The 24,934-nt window shown below is 42.4% G+C and overlaps 1 protein-coding gene across 1 annotated transcript in view; it reads left to right on the forward strand.

The window, feature by feature from the left end:
* The window catches only part of fgfrl1a (fibroblast growth factor receptor like 1a), a gene marked incomplete at its 3' end in the record, with an annotated part of 87,950 nt that overhangs the window by 27,406 nt on the left and 35,610 nt on the right, over positions 1-24,934 (forward strand). Inside the window, exon 3 of the mRNA XM_083891794.1 lies at positions 5,329-5,601. Within this exon, the coding sequence (XP_083747920.1) occupies positions 5,329-5,601 (273 nt within the window). The remainder of the gene's footprint in view (positions 1-5,328; positions 5,602-24,934) is intronic.

The raw sequence follows: 24,934 nt of genomic DNA on the forward strand, positions 1-24,934 counted from the left end.
CGAAACTATACTAAACCATAAAGTTCTATGCTGGGTGGTGGATTAATTAATATTTAGATTAGATAGATTAGATTAATATGTTTCTATAAGTAGTTACTTTTGAGTAAAACTGAAAAGAATCTCTCAGTTTCTCCAGTTCAGAGCTGGAAGGTTCTGGCCCTGTGGGAGTTTGCATGTGTGTGTATGTGCGTGTGTGTCTGATATGGGCTGCATTTTCCTGTCATTACTCTGCATAATAACAGGTATGCACATATATCCTACCTACATACTCCCTGCTGTAAAAAAAAAAAAAAAAAAAGGGAGGGCGTGTGCGTGTTTGGAATGTGTGCGTGTCTGCATGCATCTGGAGACAAACAGCGTTATATTGTTACAGGAACTCAGTTTTTAGGGGAACTGGTGCCATGAGCCCTAAATGTACTAAACAGAACCGAGTTTAAAGCCCTGCAGTTTTCTTTGACACCCCTCCTGTACACACACACACACACACACACACACACACACACTGCACAGATAAACAGACAAAGATGCTTAACCACATAATTTGGCTAAACGCAGCGCCGTACACAAACTAACATTTAGCTGCACATGCTGTACAGTTTATGTCCTCGGGGACCTGCACACATGTGGAAACACACAGGTTTGCACAGCTACTCTTCTCAGGACACGTCTTTGACTTCCATTCATGTGGACAGCCTAAACAAAGCATTAGCCGTGATCGTAAGCGTAACGAGTGAATGTCTAACCCTAAACTTAACCTAACCACAATTCAAAACGTGACCAGTTCCTATTTTAAATTAAATTAGGTCCTGCTTTTTAAGGACCGGGTTTTGGTTCCCATGTGGTTCAATACAGTGAAATATTGTGATATTATAACGGTTTTGAGAGACCAACTATCTTTTTTTTAGCAAATAAACATACAACTTTTTGGGGATTAGCATAATAAAATCAGTTGATATTTCAGTCCACTAGAGGGTGCTAAATGCTTAATTTCACTGGAGCTATTGCGTGAGTATATCGCAATATATGATTTGGCAAATACTTTTGCAATAAATCGTGATGTATGTATCGTGACTTAAATATTGTGATACATTGTATTATGGTATAGTGATAATATCGCATTGTGACTTACATATCGTGAAAATATCATATTGTGTCTTTAATATCATGATAATATAATATCGTATTGTGACTTAAATATCATGATAATATCGCATTGTGACTTAAATATCATGATAATATCGCATTGTGACTTAAATATCATAATATCGTATTGTGTCTTAAATACCATGATAATATCATATTGTGACTTAAATTTCATGATAATATTGTATCTTGACTAATATCGTATCGTGACTTAAATATCGTGATATATTGTATTATGATATAGTGATAATATCGCATTGTGACTTAAATATCGTGATAATAGTATTGTGACTTAAATATCATGATAATAGTATTGTGTCTTAAATATCATGATGATATAATATCGTATTGTGACTTAAATATCATGATAATATAATATCGTATTTTGACTTAAATATCATGATATTTTGACTTAAATATTGTGATAGTATTGTGACTTAAATAACGTGATAATATTGTATCATGACTTAAATATGATAATATTGTGACGTACATATCACATGGTGACTTAAATATCATCATAATATCGTATTGTGACTTAAATATCATGATAATATCATACCTCTACCATGACAAGGTCACATTTATGCCAGAAAAGGTCCCAAAAGTACACGCACACACACACACCAACCTTGTGTCTCATGAAAGAGAGGTATAGATTTTTGTACTTGCTTCAGTTTCACCTCTAGAGACAGATTTAAAAGGACTTTGGTCATGGATCGTGCGAGAGGAGGTGAAGGAGGAGGAGGAGGAGGAGGAAGAAAGAGAGGGAAGAAAACGGCTCCACTGTGTTCTCTTCATCAGGCAGAGAGTGTCAGGAGGGGAGGAGGAGGAGACGAGGGTAAGGAGGGAGAGTGTAGGAGAGGTTAACTGCCGAAAGTTGAGAGGTTCACTCGGAGGTTCCACTCCTGTGATCCTCTGGGGGAAGCTGAGGTTCAGCTCCAGCGTTGCAAATCTGAAAAAGGCAGGAGACCAGTAAATCACCTGTGAGAAAACCTAGAGATAAGGCACTGAACGAAAGCGCCGGTGTCAATGAGTGTGACGAAAGAGCGAGCGGGGAGTACGAGGGCAGGAATAAAGGGCAGGAGAGGGGCCGACGAGAGCGATGACAGGGGAGGGAGAGAGGATTGAAGGAGGCAAGAGGAAAGGAAGTGAGGGGGTTAAGGGGCGAGAAAGAGAGAGGTAGCAAGGGAGTAGTGAGTGAGTTCAGAGGAATGAGATTTCAATCTGTTGGAGGAGGAAAAAGAAGAAAATGAATATTAAAGGCGCATTAAAGATGTATAGAAATGGTACAAAAAGAAAGACATAATGGGACTAGAAGGGTATGTGACGAGAGGAGAGTAAACCTTAAGATAAGAGTAAAAGAAAAAGGGGTAAACAACTCTGCTGCACAGAAAAGAAAGAGAAATCAAGGTGGAGGGAAGGGGAAAATGAGAAAAAAGTGAGCTGTGGAGCCACTGATGAGAAAGCCATACAGCTAAATGAAGACATTAATCCCATCCAGGAGGGAGAATGATGGAGGCAGGGCAGAAGAGGAGGAGGAGGAGGAGGATCCTGTAAAAAAAACCTCCATGTGACTTTATGTCGTTAAAACAATAATTGTCACAAAGTTTGACTGTTAGCAGGATAATTCTCAAGCTACTGAACCAGGAGCCAAGGAATTTTTGACCCAAATAAGAACCAATTATTCTTTCAGTAAAATATGAGTAACTGGATACATGCAAGTTCTTTTTACATTTGATTTGCCATAATCTTGTAAGATATTGTGTTTTAAAATGTGTTATTAAGACGTTATGCAGAGACCACCTGTCATAAAAACGAGAACTATAATCTTCATCGAGAAATTTACTATTTTTTCTGGGTTTTTTTCTATAAAAGTCAACTTAATGGGTAATAATAATAATAACATTTTAGCATGAAAAATAGCATTTCGGTAAAGAGCTTCTACACACTGGTGTAAACAGAAAAATTACATGCACTGAACCTAATGCATGTAAAATTAGACATGGATGGATAATGATGGGATGTTGTGTTGGTATTTGCTCTTGCAGCACTTTCTACTTAAAGGCTCTGTTCATAAAGGTAAATTAAAGGTTTCCATATGTAACGTAATCTGGCATCAGGCTGTTAATTTCCTGTCATCAGAATGCACCGAAACCGCAAATGGTGTTTGTTTAAGCGCATGTTTACATGTGTTTCTAATCTTTATCAGACCGTATATATACACTCAGCCAGATAAGCCTCTACTTTACGTGGCTCATTGTTGAAATAAAACTCCCTTTGTCCTTCTTTTTTAAAACGTTTAACCTGCAGGACGTGACCTGACATTGGTTTGTTTTGTGACGGATTTACATACAATTGCCTTTTGTTGTGTGTCAGGACGTTTTGTTCACTTCTCGGTGGCCTGTGTGTGTGTTTTTTTACTTCGATGCTGATAGAATTGTTTTAACCCAGGAGGAGTAGACAAAGACATCTGAACTCCTACCATTTTCCTGTTTTTCTTTCAACGTATTACTCTCCTATTTTGGCCATATTTAATTCCCTTTCACTGCGTAGACGTACTCCCTTAAATTCCATCCTCCTCCCTTTGCCTCTCCTTCCTCCTCCCCCTCATTCCTATTAATTTCTCACCCCTTGCTTCTCTCCATCTCTGTCTAATTTCCTTCCACCTCTTCCAGTCATTCCGTCTGCTCCTCCACCCTCTTTGTTTTTCTAGTGTGAAGTTTCACCTAAGACCCGGCTACTGATTGGTCAAGGTCACGGCTGATTTTGTCTCAACACGACATCTGAGTTGATATTGAACTCACCGCGTGGTTCTGTGTTTGCTCCCAGGGCTTTTTTTATTGGCGACTTTGTCGAAAAGTCAATGTTTTAGTAGAGCCATTATAAAATTACGAAACGTTAAAGGATAATTTTGCTGTCTTTGTCGAGCCATATGTTTGTGTTAATCTAGTGTGGGAACATGTGAGAGTCACTAGTGTATTCTAAACTCGATCCTGTTGGCTCACCTTTTCTCTAAATCCATCCATCTCTCTGGACGCTGGTTACGTTAAGGCTGAAGCTCATCGTACATATATTAAACCAAACAATAAGCCGAGAAAGCAGTCAGGGAGTGCAAACCTGTGCCAAGGCCGCTCAGTTTCCCATTGCGTCACCACATCCCCCCCCTGTTTCACAAAGGTTAACAATTGTTTTTAAATAATTCCTGAATCGGGAGACCGTGTCCAAATCAGTCCACCAATCATTTCTTCATTAATCATTTCTTCCATGGGGCCATAACCTTCTCCAAAGAATTCCATCCAAATCTCCTTGGCTGAGGCAAATGTGAAAATGTAACTTCTAATATATATAACCTGGAGGCAAAATATGTGTCATCATCCGTTTAAGCAGCAACAAGGAAAATCTCTGACATCCAGACACTGGTTGTGATGCAACAAATTTAAAAAGACACCAAAGAGATGATTGGCTAAGAAGTTAGTGTCATTGACACCCTGGGAAATGACAGCTGGAGACAGTATAGCATGCTTAAGGGGAACATATGGGAATTAAAGCTGGTTTTAATAATTTTTGGTGATTTTCTTTGATGATTTTATTGCCTCTGTTTAGTCTTTGTGATGTAGCATTATTTGTATGCTGCAACCTCTGTCAAGCAATACTATCAGACCTGACTAAGCGAGCGTTTGTTAAAGTGGCTGTACACGGGGTGGGCCGGGGTCGAGAAGCATTTATCCCTTCAAACTGCTAAAAAGAAAAACAGGTTTTATAAACAGTAGAATGCATTCCTTTTGTTTTTAATCATATTCAAACATAAAACATTTTCTGTGTGCAGTGTAGGAATGCTGCCAGGCGACAGGAGATCCTAAACTCCTCACATTTTAAAAATAATAAGGTTGCACCAAAGTGCTTTACAGAGCCAAAAAGCACAGCAACATAAACGGTATAAAGCATAAAATCAATAAAAACATAACAGTAAAATAGTAACATTAACGTGTCCGGGTTGACTATTCTTATCCTGTAATGAAGGCCAAGAAGAAGGGGTGGGTCTTTAAAAGTGATTTAAAATGTTCAATGGGGATAGTTACAGAAAAAGGTCTCATGGTTCCATTCGAGTAGTTTCCTTGACTGACCTTACAGTAGAATTTAAATTCATAATAATAAAAATGTCTTTCTCTCTCTGTCATCAAGGTCCCCCCAGGGTGTCGGAGCGGGTGGTGCACCGTCAGAGCGTCCGCCTCGGTCGCACCATGAAGCTGCCCTGTCCGGTGGAGGGCGACCCGCCGCCGCTCAACATGTGGACCAAAGACGGCCGCAACATCCACAGCGGCTGGACGCGGTTCAAGGTGCTGCAGCACGGCCTGCGGATCAAAGACGTGGAGACCGACGACGCCGGGACTTACGTCTGCAAGGCCACCAACGGCTTCGGGAGCGTCAACATCAACTACACGCTCATCATCATCGGTGAGTGTGTCTTGTAATGACCGCGTTGACCGTGTACAAACCACAACACGCAACCAAAGATATCCTCACGTATGGTTCATGAGCTGTGGGTAGTGACTGAAAGATCGCGGATAGAAGTGCCCGAAATGGGTTTCCTCCACAGGGTTAGGGTGAGAAGCTCGGTAATCTGAGAGAGGCTCAGAGTAGAGTCACCTCTGCGGAGAAGGTTAGGACGCCTCCTGGACGCCCTGTTCTGGGCATATCCAACTGGGAGGAAGCCCCGGGGAAGACCCAGGACTCGCTGGAGAGAATTTGTCTCTCGGTTGGCTTGGGTACGCCTCGGGATTCCCCTGGAAGAGCTGGATAGAGTGGCCGGGGAGAGGGAAGTCTGGGCTTTATCTGCTCAAGCTGCGACCCGACCTCGGATAAGTGGTAGAAAATTGACGGATGGATTTACTTCAGAGATAAAAATAAATACTTTCTTAGTTTAGTTCCAGTTTCCAATTTTTTAAAAACAGAACGTGGATAAAAACACAGACTTTTCTTCTGTTTGTGTCACAACAGACTGATAAAAACCAGCCGTAGCAGTAAATCGTAGAATTTTGCTCTGTCATTTCTCTGATCCGCTCTTGCTTTTCCTACAATCGATTTAAAACTGTAGTGTGTGTCTTTTTAAATATAATCAAATTGGTACACTCAAAACCCTTGTCAAATAAGTTCAGGGTTTGCGTCTTGTGTCACTGCACACAGGAAATGATTTGTTTTATTTCAAAATGACAGATGTAGGCAAACAGCAAATGTCAGGTCTGATAGTATTGTTTGACAGAGCCAGCCTTTACGGACAATGTTAGATCAATGTCACATACATTTCAAGTTACAGGCTGCAGCTTTAAGTTTACAGTCGGTCTGTCCCGCGCTCATATATCTTCTCATCGTCATCACGCGTGATTTCTTTTTCTGTCTTTCTTTCTGATTTTCCACGCTTGCTTGCTCCCATTGACTCGGCTCGGTGAGATAATCTAGGATGTAATTAGCCGGGTTAGGTTGGGAGACCGATTAGACCGTACAGTACGAAAGCCTGTGTAGTTCTCTCCAGACAATGAAGCCCTGCTTTTGTCTGGGTGTTTATGTCTGTGTGTGTGTGTGTGTGTGTGTGTGGTGACCACAATTATTCATTATGAATGAGACATCTGTCGGAGAAGATGCCCGCGTTTTCGCTTTGTGTTTTTCGAGTGAGACGCTGCGTCACTGTAGTGTGGAATGTCATGTTTCTGTGTGCGTCTCGGTTTTGACAGCGCCATGAAAAGAGTCATTGTGTTTTGCTTTTTTTCGACATTTTAATTTTCCAGCTCTGCAGCCATAAACATTAGTCTGTTGTCAGTAGTGTGTCTTGGTGTGTGCAGCAGCAGCAGCAGCAGCAGCAGCAGCATGTGTTTCTTGCAGTAGTTGCATGGACCGAGCTGTCGTCTCTGACCACATGGACTATGACAACCTTGCTGCCACAAATACAGGTGTTTGTTCCTGAGACTCAAATAGCAGCTTCCCTCAGCTGTTTAATGTGTAAACGAAATATCTAGTGAGGGCAACGTGTCATTGTGTGTGTCACTCATATTGCAGCAAGTCCCCATGAAGTAAAATTTAAAACTGTTAAGTGAACACATGTTTTATGGATTGGTTCAAGTATTCCCTATGTGTGTGTGTGTGTGTGAGTGTGAACCTGGTATTCCTTATCTTATGGGGACAAAAATCAAGTCCCCATGATGTAAATTAGTACATTTTAAGGTAAAGACATGTTTTAAAGTTAGGCGGAGGTTAGGGTTAGGGTTAAGATTAGGCCATAATTAAGTTAAAGTTTTAAGTAAGTCTCCAGGAAATGAATGTAAGTCAATGCAATGTCCTCTGAAGTCATGGAAACCAATGTGTGTGTGTGTTTGTGTGCTAGGGCTAAGATTTGCATTGTGGTGAGGGTTAGGCATTAACTAGTTATGGTTAAGGTTAGTGATACTGTTGTCTAAATGAATGCAAGCCAATGCACTGTCCTCGGAAGAATAGCTGTGCAAATATGTGTGTGTTTGTGTATATGTGTGTGTGTGTCAGGTTTCAGTCAGTTGAGCAGACGCCAACAGGGAGATTAAGGCTGCACTACCTTCCAGAGAATCTGACCAAAGCATCTCTTTATGCCCAGCGTCGGTGCTTCAAAGACGGGCACGAGTAAAAAAAAAAAAAACTGTGATGCAGATATTTTATTAAGTAATAATAATATCTCGGTGTCGCAAATTAACCTGGATTAAGGACACACTTTTTCATGTTTATCCATGGGATTTTCTCTTTGCGTCCGATCAATATTTCCTCAGTTTCATTCAGATGTTGTCAAGCCACTTTTTTTCCACCTTCAACTCAAGAGCAATCGCTCACTATCTGACATTTATCATAATAACTATCAATATCGACTGATTTGGATCGCATTATTGTTTTTGCCATATCCTCCAGACCTATACCCAAAACGAATAAACATTCTTCTTCAGCGATAACTATCGGTGTGTGTGATCCAAAAGCTGTATCGGTCTTGATGTGAACTTCAAAGGCGGGCTGGCATACAGAGGGCAGGGGTGGTGGTGGGGGGGGGGATGCAGGGGGGGGCAACAGCTGCAGCTGAGGTCATCCATGCAGACAGCTGCTGCCTCTCTCTCTTTTTCTTTCTCTCTCTCTGTATCTCATTCACTATCCTTTTCATTCACATTAAACTTCCTCATGTTCACTCACTCACTCAATGGACCAAACAAACCCACATGTTGTTTCATCTCGAAGATTTCTCTCTTTTTGTCTCCGATGACCGCCTGATGCATGGATATAAACAGAGATGTGTTTCAATCATAGAATTAGTGATAATATAGGTTGCAGTCGACAAAACCCGTCCCTTCTCAAAGTGTATGTGCGAGCTCTTCTGGGATGTTCAGCGGCGTCCACACAGTCTACGACGGGTGTTTCTCTCAGTGTCCAATGTCAAATGGTTAAATTTAGCGTTGTGGGGTTTTTTTTCTCAGAACTATCTCTAAGAATAAAAAGGATCAACATCTTACCTGATTCGCTACGTAATGTACGTTAAAAATGTTGAAGAATGATAATGTGCTGAAAAATTCAGCCTAAATTGGAACATGCTACGGTGGCCCTGAGGTGCAAAACACAAATGCAAAACACAAAACACAAATGCAAAACAAAAAACATTTCAGTTTCGAGTTAATGTTTTTGTGTTTACCGCTTTTGTGTTTGCATATTTTGATTTGCGTTTCCGTTGTGAGTTAATGTTATCGTGTTTTCTGCTTGATGTGGGATTCAAACCTGTAGTGAGGACTGTAACTTTTTTTTTGTTTTGCATTTGTGTTTTTGGTTTTGTGTTTTGTGATTTGCGTTTGTGTTTTGCACCTCGGGGCTACCGTGCCATGCCCTACTCAAACCAGCTCCAAGAAAACAAACACACACATAAGAGACGATATAATCATACTTTTATTACACTGACAACAAGCCCAGAAAAAACCTTATGGAGACAGACACCAATCTACACGAGGGAATAGAAGAAAAGATGGAAAACGCCAAAATCAGGACACATATAATTGTAGAAGAACAATGGAAAATAGCAGCGTTTCTCCTTCGACAGCTACACCTGACGCGTGTCGGCTACAAACTTTACTTTTGATGAAAAACATGCAAGAACGTTTAACTGCGAAACCTCAAAACTCCGACCTGCGTTTATCTGAAGTCAGATGAAAACATTTTCAAAAAAATTTAAATGCAATTGTATTTAATGGACTTTAATTTTTCTTCTAAGAAAGGCCAGTAAAGGTGCTGGTGGAAAAACGTGAAGATTTGTGAAGAAGACAGCTGGCTGCTGGATGAAACTCTCAAACTCTCAGATTATGTTTCATACGGTCCAATATCAAGTTAATCTTTACCACATTAAAATGAGGGCTAAAGCTGCACGAAATGATTTAAAGCGAAAAATAATTATATTGCAATTATTTTTGACTGATATTATCATTGCAATATGTTTCACAACTGGTGCAACACTGGATTTTGTGAGGCCTGTGCCTGTACCTGGGTAACAACATGGACGCTAACCAGTGGTTTACGCTGTGCTACACCTGGTTCACCTTCGCAGTTGACCTTTCTCTGAAATTCAAGCCAGAATTCATGCTGCAGCATCTCCTTCCAGAGGCGCTGAGCACGGAGAGCTGGTGGTGTTTTCATAGCTGGAGCAATCTGCATACGCAATGGCATCCAGAGGCATGAGGGCAGTCGAGTTTGTCTCAAAAGTGTCCTCATCTGCTAATAACTAGATGAAAAAGAAGCGTCGTTTCAGACCGTGATTCTTGTTTTATTCCGTGTTTTCTCTTTTCTTTCTTCCTTCCCTCTCTCCGTCCTCTCTCTTCTCCTTCCCTCAGCTTTCATCCCCGCTCCTCTCTTTGTGTGGTCCTGCGGTGATTATTCTACGACCGCTCCGTTTCACAGTAATGAGCCCACACCCGCGCGTATTATTGTCTTTCCCTCTCAATTTCTAACCCAAAGTATCTCGAACACCTTTTTCCGATTAGCGCTCAATCTCTGCCCTCGTCCTCGCTTCCTCGGTTGCTCGGCTCGTTTTTTCCGAGGAGCGACGTTTTAATTTTGCAACAATATTTTTCAAGCGGTTTAATAATCGCTGTACCGTTCGTAGTGGATGTTTTATAGTGATTTAGATGTGTTTTGGAAGAAGTATTTGTGCGTGTGTTGTTGTGTTCAATGTACGTGTCGATCGCAAGGATTGAGTGTATGGATTAGGCCAGGCGAGTCCTCATCTCTTATTTTTCCTCTCTTTCTCTCAGCTGTGTATTTTACCCTGCTCTGCAGTATTCTGAAATCGTCCCTCCCAGATAAATGATCAAAAATTCATAATTCAAACCAGATGTGATGACAACGGGAGTGTGTCTGGAATAGAGTTAGGAAGCAGAGCGTAAGAAGGGAGGAAGGAAGGAAGGAAGCGGTTTGCAGCCGTGTGTGTGTGTGTATGTGTGTGTGTGTGTGGCCAAGGTACAGAATTGCTCATGTTGCAGGGACTAAATTCTTGTGGTTTTATGCTGGGATTAATTCACCGACACTGCTGCAATTAACGATCACTTAATACTCACACACAATCTTAGTGCAGACCGGTTTACTCCTGTGTGTGTGTGTGTGTGTGTGTGTGTGTGTGTGTGTGTGTGTGTGTGTGTGTGTGTGTGTGTGTGTGTGTGTGTGTGTGTGTGTGTGTGTGTGTGTGTGTGTGTGTGTGTGTGTGTGTGTGTGTGTGTGTGTGTGTGTGTGTGTGTGTGTGTGTGTGTATTGCGTGTGTGCAGCTGTCTCCTGCGCAAGAAACTTAACACATGAGATCAGGTTGCAGGTCCACATCATCTCTGTGTCCCACAGTACCTTCATCCCCGAGTCTTCTCAAATGTCACTTTTTTTTCTTTTTTTTTTTTTTTTTAATTGAGATATCTGGTGCCTCATCTGGAGAGGATGTAGAGGTGGCCAAGGTTTTGCAGCCTAATGAGTGTGTGTGAGTCATACACACACACACAGAAATGAATGAGTGTGTGTGTGTGTGTGTGTAGTCTCTGCTCCACACTCATACACCTTCTTACAGACGCACATGGGCAGCTGTGCCTGTCTTTGCTGTGTTTTAACTGAGTGTGTGCGTGCATAAATGTGAGTGTGTTTTTACTGCCAGATTCCTCTGCTCAGGTTACACACACACACACACACACACACACACACACTACTTTTTTTTCAGTAATGGCTGAAAAATGCATGGAGTTAACCTGGTGCTTCAGCTCGCTGGTTCGGACAAACCGCCGCCTCAGTTGGTGTTTTGTGGTGTTGAGTTGAGGGGTTTGAGGCCTCATTGGGGAGTGTGTGTATGTGTGTGTGTGTGTGTGTGTGTGTGTGTGTATGCTTGTATTTGCTACCTCTTTAGAACCTTTTCTGGCCATGAACACGGACCTTGTCAGGACTATTAATCCTCAAGGAGACCAAAAACTGGTCCTAATGAGGCAGAACCTCATTTCATAGGAAGTTTAAGGCCTAGGATATGAGTTGTGGTGAGGGTTAGGCATCAACTGGTTATGATTAACGTTGGGTATACCGCTTTGTTTCAGCCAATGCAGCGACCTAAGAACAATAGCTGTGCAAAACTGTGTGTGTGTGTGTGTGTGTGTTGGAGGGGCTCTCAATCCTGATTTACAGAACATGAAAAAGATGTTATTTTGAAACGGGGCCCAGAAATCATGGAGTGGTTTAGTCCCGCTGCTCTTGAACTGTGTTGGCCTTGAATCAGATCCCACCAGTTTTACCAATGCGCCTCCATGTGTTTCCTTTCTACCATTTTGATAAATAGAAAAAATACTAAATATCCATGTAAATCCGTTTTATTGCACCATTAAAGCCTTGCTTTAAATCTTCAGTTTTAGCATTTGGCCCTCATTAGGACGTCAGGAAACGAGGGTTTTTATTGCTGCTGATGGGTCTGATTCTGTGTGCCTCTTGTGTGTGGATCAGTACATGCTAAGATTTACCGAGCACATCCATGCACACACAGAGAAAACTTGTTTATTTGCAATGTTTGGTAAGGTTTGATTTGACTGTTCAACTCAGGATCAGGCCAAATATGTTTGTTTTTGAAAAAAGTCAAATAAAATGTCGTAGTTTGACCTCAGCTGATATGGAGGTTTTATTTACACAAGTACACGTAAAAAATTGTTTGGAAAACACTGATTTAAGTTTATCAGTGTAAGAAAAAGAAAACAGCTTAGACTGCCAAAAGTGATGAAACTCGTCTAAAAAAAAAAAAAAAAAACAGTATTTATGCTGTAAAACCAAATGATGACATCAGGAGGGAGTTGAGAGAAGGTTTTGTCTGTTTTACCGTTTTTATCACCACAGTCTGCTCCATATCAGATTAGTAAACGACAGACTTCCCCGACAGACAAAGCTGGCTCGCCGGAAATCAGGGTGGCACTGCGGTGAACGGAGATGTAAACATGGTGGTGTGCTGGCGTCCGTGCGCGTGCACAGATATGAACACAAAAGACTTACAGACGGGGATGAAATAAAAAAGGAGACTGATTTCAAAAGTTATACAAAAAGTATTTTGGAGTCGTGTTGAGACAAAAACACAAAATCTAATATATCAACAAAAAAAAAAAGCGCCGTGCAGCCAGAAGAATAACCATTCATTCATGCGCGTACTCACCTCACAGGCAGATGTGGATCGAGTACAAATGTGCGCGTGCACATGCGTGTACGAGCTTGCACACACTCCTCGGGGGCCCCCCGGCCTCCATTTCACGGCTGTCTGTCCCACATCCTTTCGTTCCGCCTCGTTTCACTTCCAGCAAAGACATGGAAAGAAGATGGACTTGAACGTCGAGACGGCGGAAGAAAAGAGCAAAAGCTTCTGCTTTTTTCCTGGCTTCGGTTTGAACACGTCAATATAGTCTGAAGAAGAAGAAGAAGAAGAAGAAGGGGAAAAAAAAGAATAATCTGTCCTAACAGGATGACATGTCACGCGTGAATCCAAAACACTGAAGGGATAAAGAGACGTCCATCTGCCGTAACGTTGCGGAAACAGCCTCCCGAGACAGAGACACACTCAAAATGACTGTATTTCCTTTTGTATACAATACATTAACGGTCCCATATTATGCAAAATCAACTTTTTAATCATGTTAATACTTATATTTGGGACTCTGGAGGCCCTCCCCATCGCCAAAGTGTGAAAAAAGATGACTCACTCGTGTTTTTGTGGTCCTCCTCAGGCTAAGTACAGGAGATAAAACACGCGATGTTGACTTCCGCGCTCCTTGGGACGTCACAAGACGATTAATTCTTGGAATTGTTGCCTCGAAGTCTGCGAAAAGTTCTACTCTTGGCTCCACAGTGCAGCACAGAGTTCTACACAAACTTCCAGCCTCAGAGGATTCATCTGTCCAGTGGATACATGTTATATATGACGGCAATGTGCCTGCTAGAGGCTGCAAATGATCACTTTTCCAAATGCTAACTGCTGTTAGCTCCCAGTAGCCTCTGTGGTTGATGTCATTTCCCGTCCCTTGTTTTTTTCGTTTTACTTAAAACCATTCTCAGGATAAGCAGTAATCAGACTAAGATGTTTGGAGTATTCTGACCTAACATAATGTCTACTGTAGGTGGAATTTAGGTGAAATATTCTGAAATAGCAACTAAAATTGCAGAATAGTGTCTTTAAAGGTCCGGTGTGTAAGAAATAGTGACATCTAATGGTGAGACTGCAACAAACAGAGCACACCTGTCAAGAAAATATGGTAAATAAACACGTTTTATGGACAGAATATTCAGTTTCTGCTGATAAATTCTACTAAATGTAACACACTGGACCTTTAAGTCTTAAGGACAATAGTCTGATCATCACATTCTCACGGCTTTATCTGTTTTTTCGCTTCTCTCTCTGTTATTCCCTCTTTCTCTCACTCGCCTGCTGTTGTGTGCCCTCTCCTCCGCCAGCTGACAGAAGTCGTCTTTTCTCTTGAGCATCTTTCAGCTCCTCATTCTTCTCCCTCCCGTTTGCCTTCACGCTCCATTTACATCGGCATATGTGTGCGTATGTGCGTGAGTGTGTGTGTGTGTCTACTGATTCCATGCCAAGTCAAGCTCTCATGGACTCCTAATGGCTCTTAAATACCCTCTGCTAGATTCAGTTGTCCATGCAAAATGCCATCTGTCAGTCATCGCGGCCAGAGCGGCGACTCGCTGTGACGAGGAAATCCAACGCAACACAAGTGATGCGTCGGGGGTTTTGTATGATTATGTCGAGTTTTATTGCTATTGTCTCATTGAGCCTTGAAATCTCTGCAGCTCACCTCCCCGAATGACATACCCTCTCACCGATAAATCTTTCCTTCCTTTCACTCTGGCGTACCGTCATGCGAGTCAAACGTGGCGCAGTCACACGATGACACGGAGGAAACTATCGACGTCTGCTTCTGACGTTTCTCACCTGTGAGTCATGTCGATCGATTCTTGAGTTGCTCTGTCGCTTCCTCCACTTCCGTCCTCTGTGAATTCTGTTTCCGGGTGGAAGTTGCCTCAAACTTCATCCGCCAGCTGCTCTTTAAGTCGACGAAGCAAATGTTTTTTTTCACTCCGGTTTTCCACAGCAACTCTCCAATAGCTAATGTGAGATGTAACCGTACCTCTGTGCGTGTTCTTGTATTTATCACCTCTTTAGGACTGTTGTCAGGACTAGTAGTCCTCATGGAGACCACAACTTGGTCCAGAACCTCATTTCTGAGGAAGTTGATGGCTGATATTTGAATTGTGGTTATGGATAAAGTTTTGTTTAGGCTGTCCGATGCAGTGTCCTAAGAAGAATAGCTACACTGGTGTGTGTGTGTGTGTTTTTGACAGAGTTGGCATCCTCCGATTTTAAAATAATATAATTATAATAAGATCCAAATGTAGCAAGAATTTAACACGGCTCTCTTTTTTGTGTGCGCTGTTATTCATATCGTTTTGCGCGCGCCGTCCTGAAATCCAAGAACCAATGTGTGGGAAACTGAATATTTGACGATGTGGGCATCTCGGTTTCTCAGTTTGTTTAATGTAATTAAGGCCGAACTTCTCAGTCCAACAGTAACAAAAAAAAGACGAGGGGAAGGCAATGACAGAGAAGGGGAAGCAGGAGAAGACGAAAGGGGTCGAGGAGGAAACTGCAGATAGATATATTGATGATAATGAGGGAGGCACAAAATGGAGTAAGCAAAGTAACAGTGGTGGTCATCACTGACTGACATAATCCAGTCATAGTGGTTTTACTAGTCTTTGTGCTGTGTTCACTCATCACTCTACTTACTTTATTAGTTTCACCTTATTCTATTTATGTATTAAATGTTTACATTGTGTTTTTGATAAAGCAATTTTAAAAAATACAGTATGTAAATTGAATTTATCCTATTTTACTCTTGGAAAGACTTTGCCAGTTGACGTGACTGAACACGACCCAAGTCCAAATATCATTTATGGATTTTTGTGCGAACTCAGCCCAACCTGGCGAGTTTAGCTCAGGTATCCAAGCTCTAGTGGGAACTGGCACATGCACACCTGGGAGACCCCTGGTCAGCTTGAGTCCTGCTCTGGTCCAACTCAATGTATACATGTAGTAGCTCGACTCGCATCTCTTGTGTCCGTTGGTGCAAAAAATTCAATTTAGTCCAATTTAAGTCTGGGTTTAGTCAGATTAACACAATAATGTGTTTCTCTCTAATGTAATGTAAACATAGAGACCGAGTAAGGCAATGCTGAAGTAGAGGAACTTCAGAGACGCCAACAAATCCTCTCAAAGAGACACTCACTGCTCTTAAAGTGGGTTCCCGAGTCCTGCACCCCTCCCACCACCACCACCACTTAACAAACCACCCACCACATCTTCACAGCCTCGCTCCACCTTCAGCTGAAAGGAGACGAGCTTCTTCAGCGTACCCTCTCGGCATAACACCCAACAACTCCCGACGACGTTCTCACAGCAGAGGGGTTAACCTCTCCGCAACCTCATCAGTGCAAACACTCGCAACACAACACAAAACAAAACAAAAAAATGATTGGCAGGTGGACGGAGCTGAAGCAGAGAGGAGAGGGGATTAAGAAAGGAGGAGACACAGGTGCACAGCTGAAGAAGCAAACTTCATCGGATGCACAACCACCAAGAAAAACTGGTGGATTAGATAGATAGATAGATAGATAGATAGATAGATAGATAGATAGATAGATAGATAGATAGATAGATAGATAGATAGATAGATAGATAGATAGATAGATAGATAGATAGATAGATAGATAGATCTCTCTTAAAGGTCACTTAAATGCCTAAAATGTCACTTAAATCTGCTACTAAGAAAATACAGATGCAAAGGAAGGAGGGAGAGGAGGTGTGAATGGGTGAGGGCGAGTATTCGTGTCTGATCACAGCAGTTAGCAGGGGAGCTGTGCACGTCTGAATAGACAGCTTAGTAGCTATTATACGGTCTGGAGGATTAGTCCTGTTCACTATTGTTACCCTCAGGAGGTACCAGCACACACACACACACACACACACATGCATACACACACTTTCCCCCCACATTTGTTCTTTTTTTATATTTAATACAGTAGTTTTTCTTTTGTGCTTCTTTACTACTTGATTCTTCTTACAACATAACTTAATCTAAAACTTAAACAGAGTTAAGGAAAAACAAACCCAGTCGTCACACAGGCTGACACCCCCCACCCCCCCCCCTCCATAATCGGCCTGTCCATTGACAGAACTGCTTGTTCGCTGAAGGAGTCTTTTCTCATTAGGGCTGGGATTTTGTCGCTGGCCCTGCAGGCTCCATTGTCCCACTCAGGGTGCATTATTAGCCACCGCCCCCCCCCCCCCCCCCCAAAAAAAAACTGAATAGACCTGGGAGGAGTTGAGTGCCTACGAAGGGCAGGACAGCGTCTGGCAATTAGCAGCGAACATGTTTGAAGAGAGGAGGGAGAGAGAGAAAAAAATCAAGGAGAAAAGAGAGAGCGGACCTGCGCTACAAAAAGGTTTCTTTTGAAGTTTTAGAAACTTTTGTCTCCTTTTTTTTTTCGCCGCTTCACTCTTGTGCGGTCATCAAAGCCAAAGACTGGTTCTTCGGCACGCAACGTCCCTCCTCCTCCTCCTCCCCCCCCACACTCGCCTTTCTTTTCTCTCCTCTCATTTGTTACCCTTCTTTCCCCCGAGAATGCATTTTGTGTCAGCGCCCGAAAGGCCCTGTATCTTCTGCTGCAGCCGCTTTGATGTCTTAATGATGACGTGAAGAGCGAGTTATGCTAAGATTCCACCCGTCCGCCCCCCCTCCGCTCGGCCTTTGTCGCTCTTCAGATTGCTGCATTTACATCTGGCTTAATTTCCCGAGGACGAGCAGGTGGGAAGTCGTGGAAGAAAAAAAAAAAAAAAAAAAACGCTCGCATCGAGAGACAATAAAGGCAACAAAAACAACGAAAAACAGCAGGCATGGAAAAACTTGTTCAACTTATCAAAAGGGTTTATCACAGTTTCAGCTATGCATCCCCAAAGCCTGGGGTTTTATCTGCTTTTGATAAGACTCGTCGTATTCAGTGTTTTCTTGCCGTGCAGCAGACGGGTAGACTAAACTGGTTTTTTACAGCTTCCACCGGATCATATCACATCTCCAGGAAGTTTGATAAAAAAAAAAAAAAAATGCTTTATCACTTGTTTTTGTAAACATTTAAACATAGACGCAAGACGAACAAACAACAAGAACTAGCGACAGACAAGGGAAATTATCTAAATTATCCATAATACTCTTTATATTAAAAGCACTTGAAAAGAAATGTGTGCATGTCGTCACTCGCATAACGCCACAACATTCCATTGCATTATATTTCACCTAAACGCATGCACAATATGTTTTCGCTTTGTTGTCTCGATAAGGTGTACATGTGTGTGTGTGTGTGTGTGTGTGTGTGTAGTTTTCCCCAAGGTTCTTAGACAAACACATAGATGGTTGTGTGGCGCCTCTGCTATCAGCCTGAAGTTTGATCAGTGTGACAGCATGCTGAAAAGTGATACACATACACAAATAATCTGCGGCCGTGACCATAATTCCCTCATTACATTCCTCTGTCCCCGACTCTTTTTGCATTTTCTTCGTTTGTAAATTCAAGATCTGTATCTGCTCTTTGTGTTTTCTGTGTCTAACGCACACAGAGAGGCCTTTTGAATCCTTTGCAACTGCGGAGGAGGTTCTTGAGCTATTGTGAGATTGTTCTCACTTTCAGTCAAGGCTGACATCCTTGGACAATTTTCCTGTGTGCGAGCGTCGCTTTGATCGCAGTCGGGAGCGCTTCATGCCAAAATTTGTCAGATTAAAGCCGCCGTGACAAGCAGAGTGTGTCCTTTTGGTCGTTGCCCAAAGACCGAAGCCCTCACAACAAGTGGAAACAGAAGTAAGAAGAAAGGAAAGGGAGAGAGGAGGGTGTGTAGATGCTGTCAGACATGTCGTAAAACGATGAGAACAAGCCGCAGAGTTAAAACCTTGTCAGCCCACAAGGACTCTTCTCCTCCTACTGTAACACCACGTTTTTTTTTTTTTCTTTTTCCGATTTTGAATCCTTCAGAGACCGTGGGCATGTGTGGTCCTGAATGCCACAATTTTAGAAGTGCATTTCTGAATGAATCCGAGCGCGATGAAAAGCCTTAATGGGTGGGAAGTTCACTCAAGTGGTAGATAACTCTGGATTTGCGAAGAAGTCACAACAGCAGAATGTGTTTCCCATTTATCCACCACACAGACGTGTCGCAAACAACTGGCCCGATACGTCATGTTACACAGGCCTAGTCCATATGTAGGTGGGTATTTTTGTACTGAGATTTTCTACTTCCTTGAAACATCTTTTTCTACACGAACCACAAAGTCAACATGTGGCAGTGTTACCGTAACTGGGGACCAATCGGAAGACAAGACGACCAAAAATGTTGCTCTGCAGGAATGAAGAAAAGCAACAAATTGATAAGGATAAGGAGTTAGTCTTTAGTATCACTCAGGAGTATAAAGTTGACAAAGCGCATGAAAAGCTTGACTGGGAGTCCTGCCAGTCCAAGTACACCATCATCCTCTGACTTTTCCACGTTCCGCTCTACACTGGCAGTCATGTGACACGAGCGTGTCGAATGAGCGACTGTGGGCCAAATAGAGGAAGCGAATGCGTCACAGTGTGTCGTTAGCCGTGTTCCCAGCAAATGAAACGGTTTGTTTTGGTACGGCACGTTCTTTTGTGTTTTCCATGAGGAATAGGACCAAAATAACCAGCCCCAACCATTCCATTTTCAGCACCCTTCCCTTGGGGTACCAGAGTCAAATGGTGCAGTAGGGTCATGGTGGAGTTAGACCAGCTCCACCCAAGAGATTCAGCTGATTGGACGACAGAGATACATCAAGTCTTTTGCGATCGGTGTAAGTTGAGGCAAACACCTGCAGTCTATTCTTGCGTTTGATGTCATTGGTCTTTGTCTTTGGTACGACGCCACGCTATGTATATATATTTATCTACCAAGGACAGGTACAACCCGCACCATACCGTACATGATGGGAACACGGCAATTGTTTCCAAAAGTCTTTGTTTTTGTCCTTCCATGGTACATTTCAATTAAAAATTAGGCATGTTCCATTTTTTTATGGCTCTTAAATGCAGGCGTAGTGTGGACAACAGGTGTATCTGGAGCAGAAATGATCCATTTTGTAATAAAAAAAAAATGGAGTAGTCTGGATGTAGCACCAGTCTCTAGAGTCTAAACTTGGAGCGGACTAAGCGCTGACTATTGGGAGTGAGTAAGCAGAAACTGACAATCCCCTTAGTGTGAAGATAAAAGTCACACTCTGATTAATCCAAAAAACAGCTCTGAGTAACGCAAATGAGTGTGAGTCGAACAAAAAGCTGGCATCGAGGTGAGTCATATGTTGGAAGGGCCGTGCAGCGGGGGCATCGTGACAGGAGGGTTAGTTTTACATTGTTGTAAATAGTTGTTCATCAAAGACGGTCTGTCAGCGTGTAGCCTCACTCAGCAGAGCGTGCCAGCGTCTTTGAAGTGCAACAGCACACGCACGTGCACGCACACACACTTTCAGTGCTCACACAACAGGGCATTTAAGTGCACATACGGCGCAAAAACAGTCGTACATGCATGCATGTGCAAATCAAGAAAGGTCACGCACATGCTTGTGCACTTTGCATCTGACAGACTTCGGCTAAAGAGGTTCAGTAGTTGCTTTGAAGTGTGACTTATTTTAAGGCCTCTCTTACATTCCAGCAGGGATCACAGTGGAGTTTAGCACCCGGTACTGAGCAGAGCAGCAACTCGCAGGTCACATAGAAGCCGCTAATAGTTTTTTATATCATTTTCTTGAGAATAGTGAGTTAGGATCCTTCATGAATGATATGATTTATCTTGCCATTGTGTTTACTGGCATGGTGCAAATCAGCAAAACCTGGAGTACAAAATGAACCATGAAGAAAATGAGTAAGTTAGTAGAATGAACTATAATGAAATGAAAAATATACTGTACATGTTCTGGATCCAGCTCACGTGACACCACAGCAGCTGGTGATTGTACATATGGCCAAAAATGAATTTGGGAATGTAAAATGAGACGGAGGTCAAATGGGGAGAAAAACGACCAAAAATACTAATGAGTAGCTATTTAACCGGAGCATAATTTGATACAGGGAAGAGCAGGGTGGGCGCGACGGAGAGAATGATTGCGAGTTCAAAGTGCCCGGGCCGATGGCTGGCGGTATGTGTTTCAAAGTCGGCGCGTGGCGATGGATGTGAGAGATTCATTAAATCGGTAAAGCGAAGCTCTGCCTTGATGTTTACTAGAGTTACACACACGCAGCAGCTGGACGAACGCGCACACAAACACACGCTCACACACACACATAGAAAGGTACAATAATAACACACACACAAATGTACCTGGATGCTAAAGATAATGTGGCATGAGGCAGGGAGAACACATACAGTAGATACACTGCACAATTCAGGATTTCTTGAGATTTAAAGGCGCCATATGTAAGAATGTGGCCAAAAACGGTTACTACACTCAAATTCAAAATACTTTTAGGTTTCGTTTTCTCCGCCATTGTAGCTCAGACGTAACTGGCAACACGTGGTTGCTCGGCAGCTGAGACTCCACTGACTGCGATGAAACATGATTTCAAAACGTAAACATGATTTGCAGTCTGCAAAAATATTTGTTTAATGCAAATATTTTGTCTGTACTGTTGTTATTGGTGAGTTCAGTACGTTATATGAATATTATTCCTGAGTCTCTGTGACGTATTAGATTTAGATGGATTTTATGGCCAGTTGCTTTAGATTTATTACATACACTTAATTTGTAAATGGGAACTGTCAATAAATTTAGCAAAAATTAGGTCACAAATTGAAGTGTAGGCCCATTTTTACACATTGAGTCCACGTAAGCATTCGCCCTCAGACATTGCTCATTCACATAAACGCACTTAATGACACACGCATTCAAAAACACCAACAGGCCCAGAGATGGTAAGACGGACACTCATGCATATAAATTAAAGGTGAAGTAAGTAGTTTATAGTGCCATCTAGAGGAGAGGCTGAAATTTACAACAAAGAACTGCTCCTCTGCTCACCCCCTCCCTTCCCTGAGCACTACGGTATCCTCAGCCGGTCAAATGTCGTCCTCGTCGTCTTTCTCCGTGTCAGCAGATGAGGTTCGTGAGGCGAGGGAGAGGGCGAGCGGAGAGAGAGGAGGCGGGACTTCCGCTACAAGTAAAGTGACGCTTGATTTGTCCTCTCGCGTTTGTCCTTACAGGCTCCGGTAGAAACATGGCATCTCGCTGCCAACAGTGGCTATGCAACAGCGGCCCGCGACCATGTTATTTTACATGACTTTTTGAAACACTACGAAAATGAAACAAAAACAATTATACAGCGACTAGACAATGCAGGAGCACATAATATGTATAAAAGAGTGGATTTTGGGTTATATAAACCCATAAATACTACACAGTGTCCCTTTAAATAAAAACCGAGATGAAAAACCACATACGTTAAACACAAATGTATACGTACACGCTGTTTATGTTCATTCACACGTATTCACAGTATTGACACAGCTGTTGCTTTCTTCATTAAACCTCACAGCCTGAGGCTCTTCTGAGTGTTCGGCGAGGATTTATTCTCTCGCGTTTTAACCAAACATCTTTGCTTTCTAAGACAACAGCGCGGCGGTTCGCCAATGATATATAACAGCCACATGCACATTAGTGAATCCCTTCAGCATCCGTCATCCTTAAAGAATTACTGTCACTTCTGCACTCCTGGTGAGCGGTGGACCTTCACATGGCACAGAGGCAGTACTTGGACTGTGCTAATTATATCATAAAGAATGGTTTTTGAAGGTAAAATGAATATATCACATGTAATTTTGTATCAAGCATACCGGTTTTTTTCTTTTTTCTTAAACTATATCTTGTTTCTTTCTGTCTTATTGTGTTATCGCTGATTGAGTTGAGTCTGAATTTGAACCCTCAAGATTTGCAATTTTGGCCTGCACCATGTTTTGCAAACTGAAGTTAACATATGTCACCTGCAACCAGGCTGCTACTGGACTATTCCAAGTGTCAATCACACCGGTGTCCACTTACAGTGCATGTGCCGTTCTTTATTATCTAATTTCCTCTAAACGAGAAGATAATTTTACAAAATTGACCTTAAACTCCTCAGGAAAATGTTCAGTGATACTTAAATCAAGTGAGAAGCATTGTCATTTTCCCTCAGACCTCCCATCTTACGGACAAAGCTTGGCAGTGATCTAAATACGCTCCCATGATGAACCAATAAAGGAATTGGCTTAAAGTCTGTAATGGAAACGGTGTAAATCTGTAAAACAGCACAAAGACATAATCATATCAGCATGAATCTTAACACGTTAAATCTGTTTCACAAATGAGTCTTAATAAGCGTCTTGACCTCTGTCTTCGTACTGCTAACATTTGTCATCCAAACAACTAAATTGTGACAACAAATAATATTTGAGTCTGACAAACACGTACACTTACAGATTATGCATTCAGAAAAACAAGGTGGATGGATCAGATTTGGGAGCAGCTTCGTCCCATGTGTTAGGAGTCTTTTAAAATTGGCCGATTCAAAGCCTGATGGTTTTATTATGTCCATGACAAACAAGGCCAGCAGGTGGCACTTAACAACACACTAACAAAAGAGATTATATTATGTTTAAGGAGTTAATGGAGCAACTTGCATTCAAAGCGACTTATTTACAACCACCCGGGTTGCTCCGTTGTGGCTATTCAGTATATGTTTACTTCCACATTAGCATCTTAGAAGAACCTGCAAACTACGTCCTACCGCCCCATGGATTTGGATTTGTCTCCTGATTACTTCCATTCTATGGATTGCTTCCCATTTGTATCCTTTAGCGATACAAACCTGGTTGGGAAGCCAGATCCTCAAGAGGAAATGGTCCTGGATAGGGCACACACCATCCAGCATCACACACCAGGCCCTAACCTGGAATCTGAAGGGTTAGACGAAAGAGAGGAAGGCCTAAAACACCTGAGAAGGGACACTGAAGAGGAATATAAGCAACAACTGGCATAACCTAAGAAAGAAGGCCCAGAGACGAGTCCAATGGAGGAATATCTTCGTTGGTCTATGCTCCGACAGGGTCAAAGGGCCTAAGTAAGTAGGTGTAGTTTGTAGTAGTAGTTTGGTGAATTTGGCCAGAAGATTTGCAGCCTCAAACAACACCTACTTAGCTGTCATTGGCTAAATACGAACAGGTATTTTATGATGTCAACCCAGTGATATTTTGGGCCCAAGCTGTCTTTCAGAGAGGAAAGGTCTCCTCATTGGTAATAAAGACTTTTGTTTGGAGCAACCACTGGTGTGCAGACACTTTTTTTTTTTTTTTTTTGGCTATTTTAAGTTCTGTCGATCCTGCCCGGCATTCAGTGTTTATTTAGTTTGGATGAGTGTGCATTTGTCTTTGCACATTTTCTGAATCACTTCATGATGTTGGACATGACGTTTATAAGCTGCTCAACAAAAGCGAGTCCGCCTGGGTGTCAGCGAGCCGGAAGTCCAGCGCTGAGCGTAAGAACGGTGTGCCAGTAACATCAACCCATGACCTCAAATGCTCGACAGACCACATGATTGATCTCGGTGTGCGTCACATCCTGCGCTGCTCGCATTCAGCGAGTGATTAAACATAATTTGCCTTGGCAGGCGATCGTCATTCCCCGCATCCATGTATGTGTCGCGCTAATAGGATCGGCATCGGACAAACTTTGTCCGTTATAGACGGAAAATCGCCTTAGACGTGGCTTAGCGTACTTCATGGAGCACAGCGCTGTATTTTCTTTTTACCAACTCCAATACATCTTCTTTGTTGAATCAGAGATGACATCGATGACCTGTTCTTCTTTTGCAGTGCATGGTCATATGGTTTCATTCATAGTTTGCAGAATACCACACTGGGAAATACCTCTGGAAATGCTTTTGTGAGGCCTAGTTGTGTTTTCATACGTGGAATCTGTCTTCAGCTGCTTGTTGACCCTGATGAATGATGTGAGGCTTTCAAATGAGTCCATATCCCCCCCCCCTCCGTCACTCCTGTTTTTTATCTTTCGAGAATGATGAGATTTCGGCAGCCAGCCGTGGATGGTGTGTGTCAGTGCACTTAAAGATGCAGATGTTGTATCTGAATCATGTCACTGGG

Source organism: Microchirus variegatus (genome assembly GCF_963457635.1).
Source record: "Microchirus variegatus genome assembly, chromosome: 6".
Classification (NCBI taxonomy): domain Eukaryota; kingdom Metazoa; phylum Chordata; class Actinopteri; order Pleuronectiformes; family Soleidae; genus Microchirus; species Microchirus variegatus.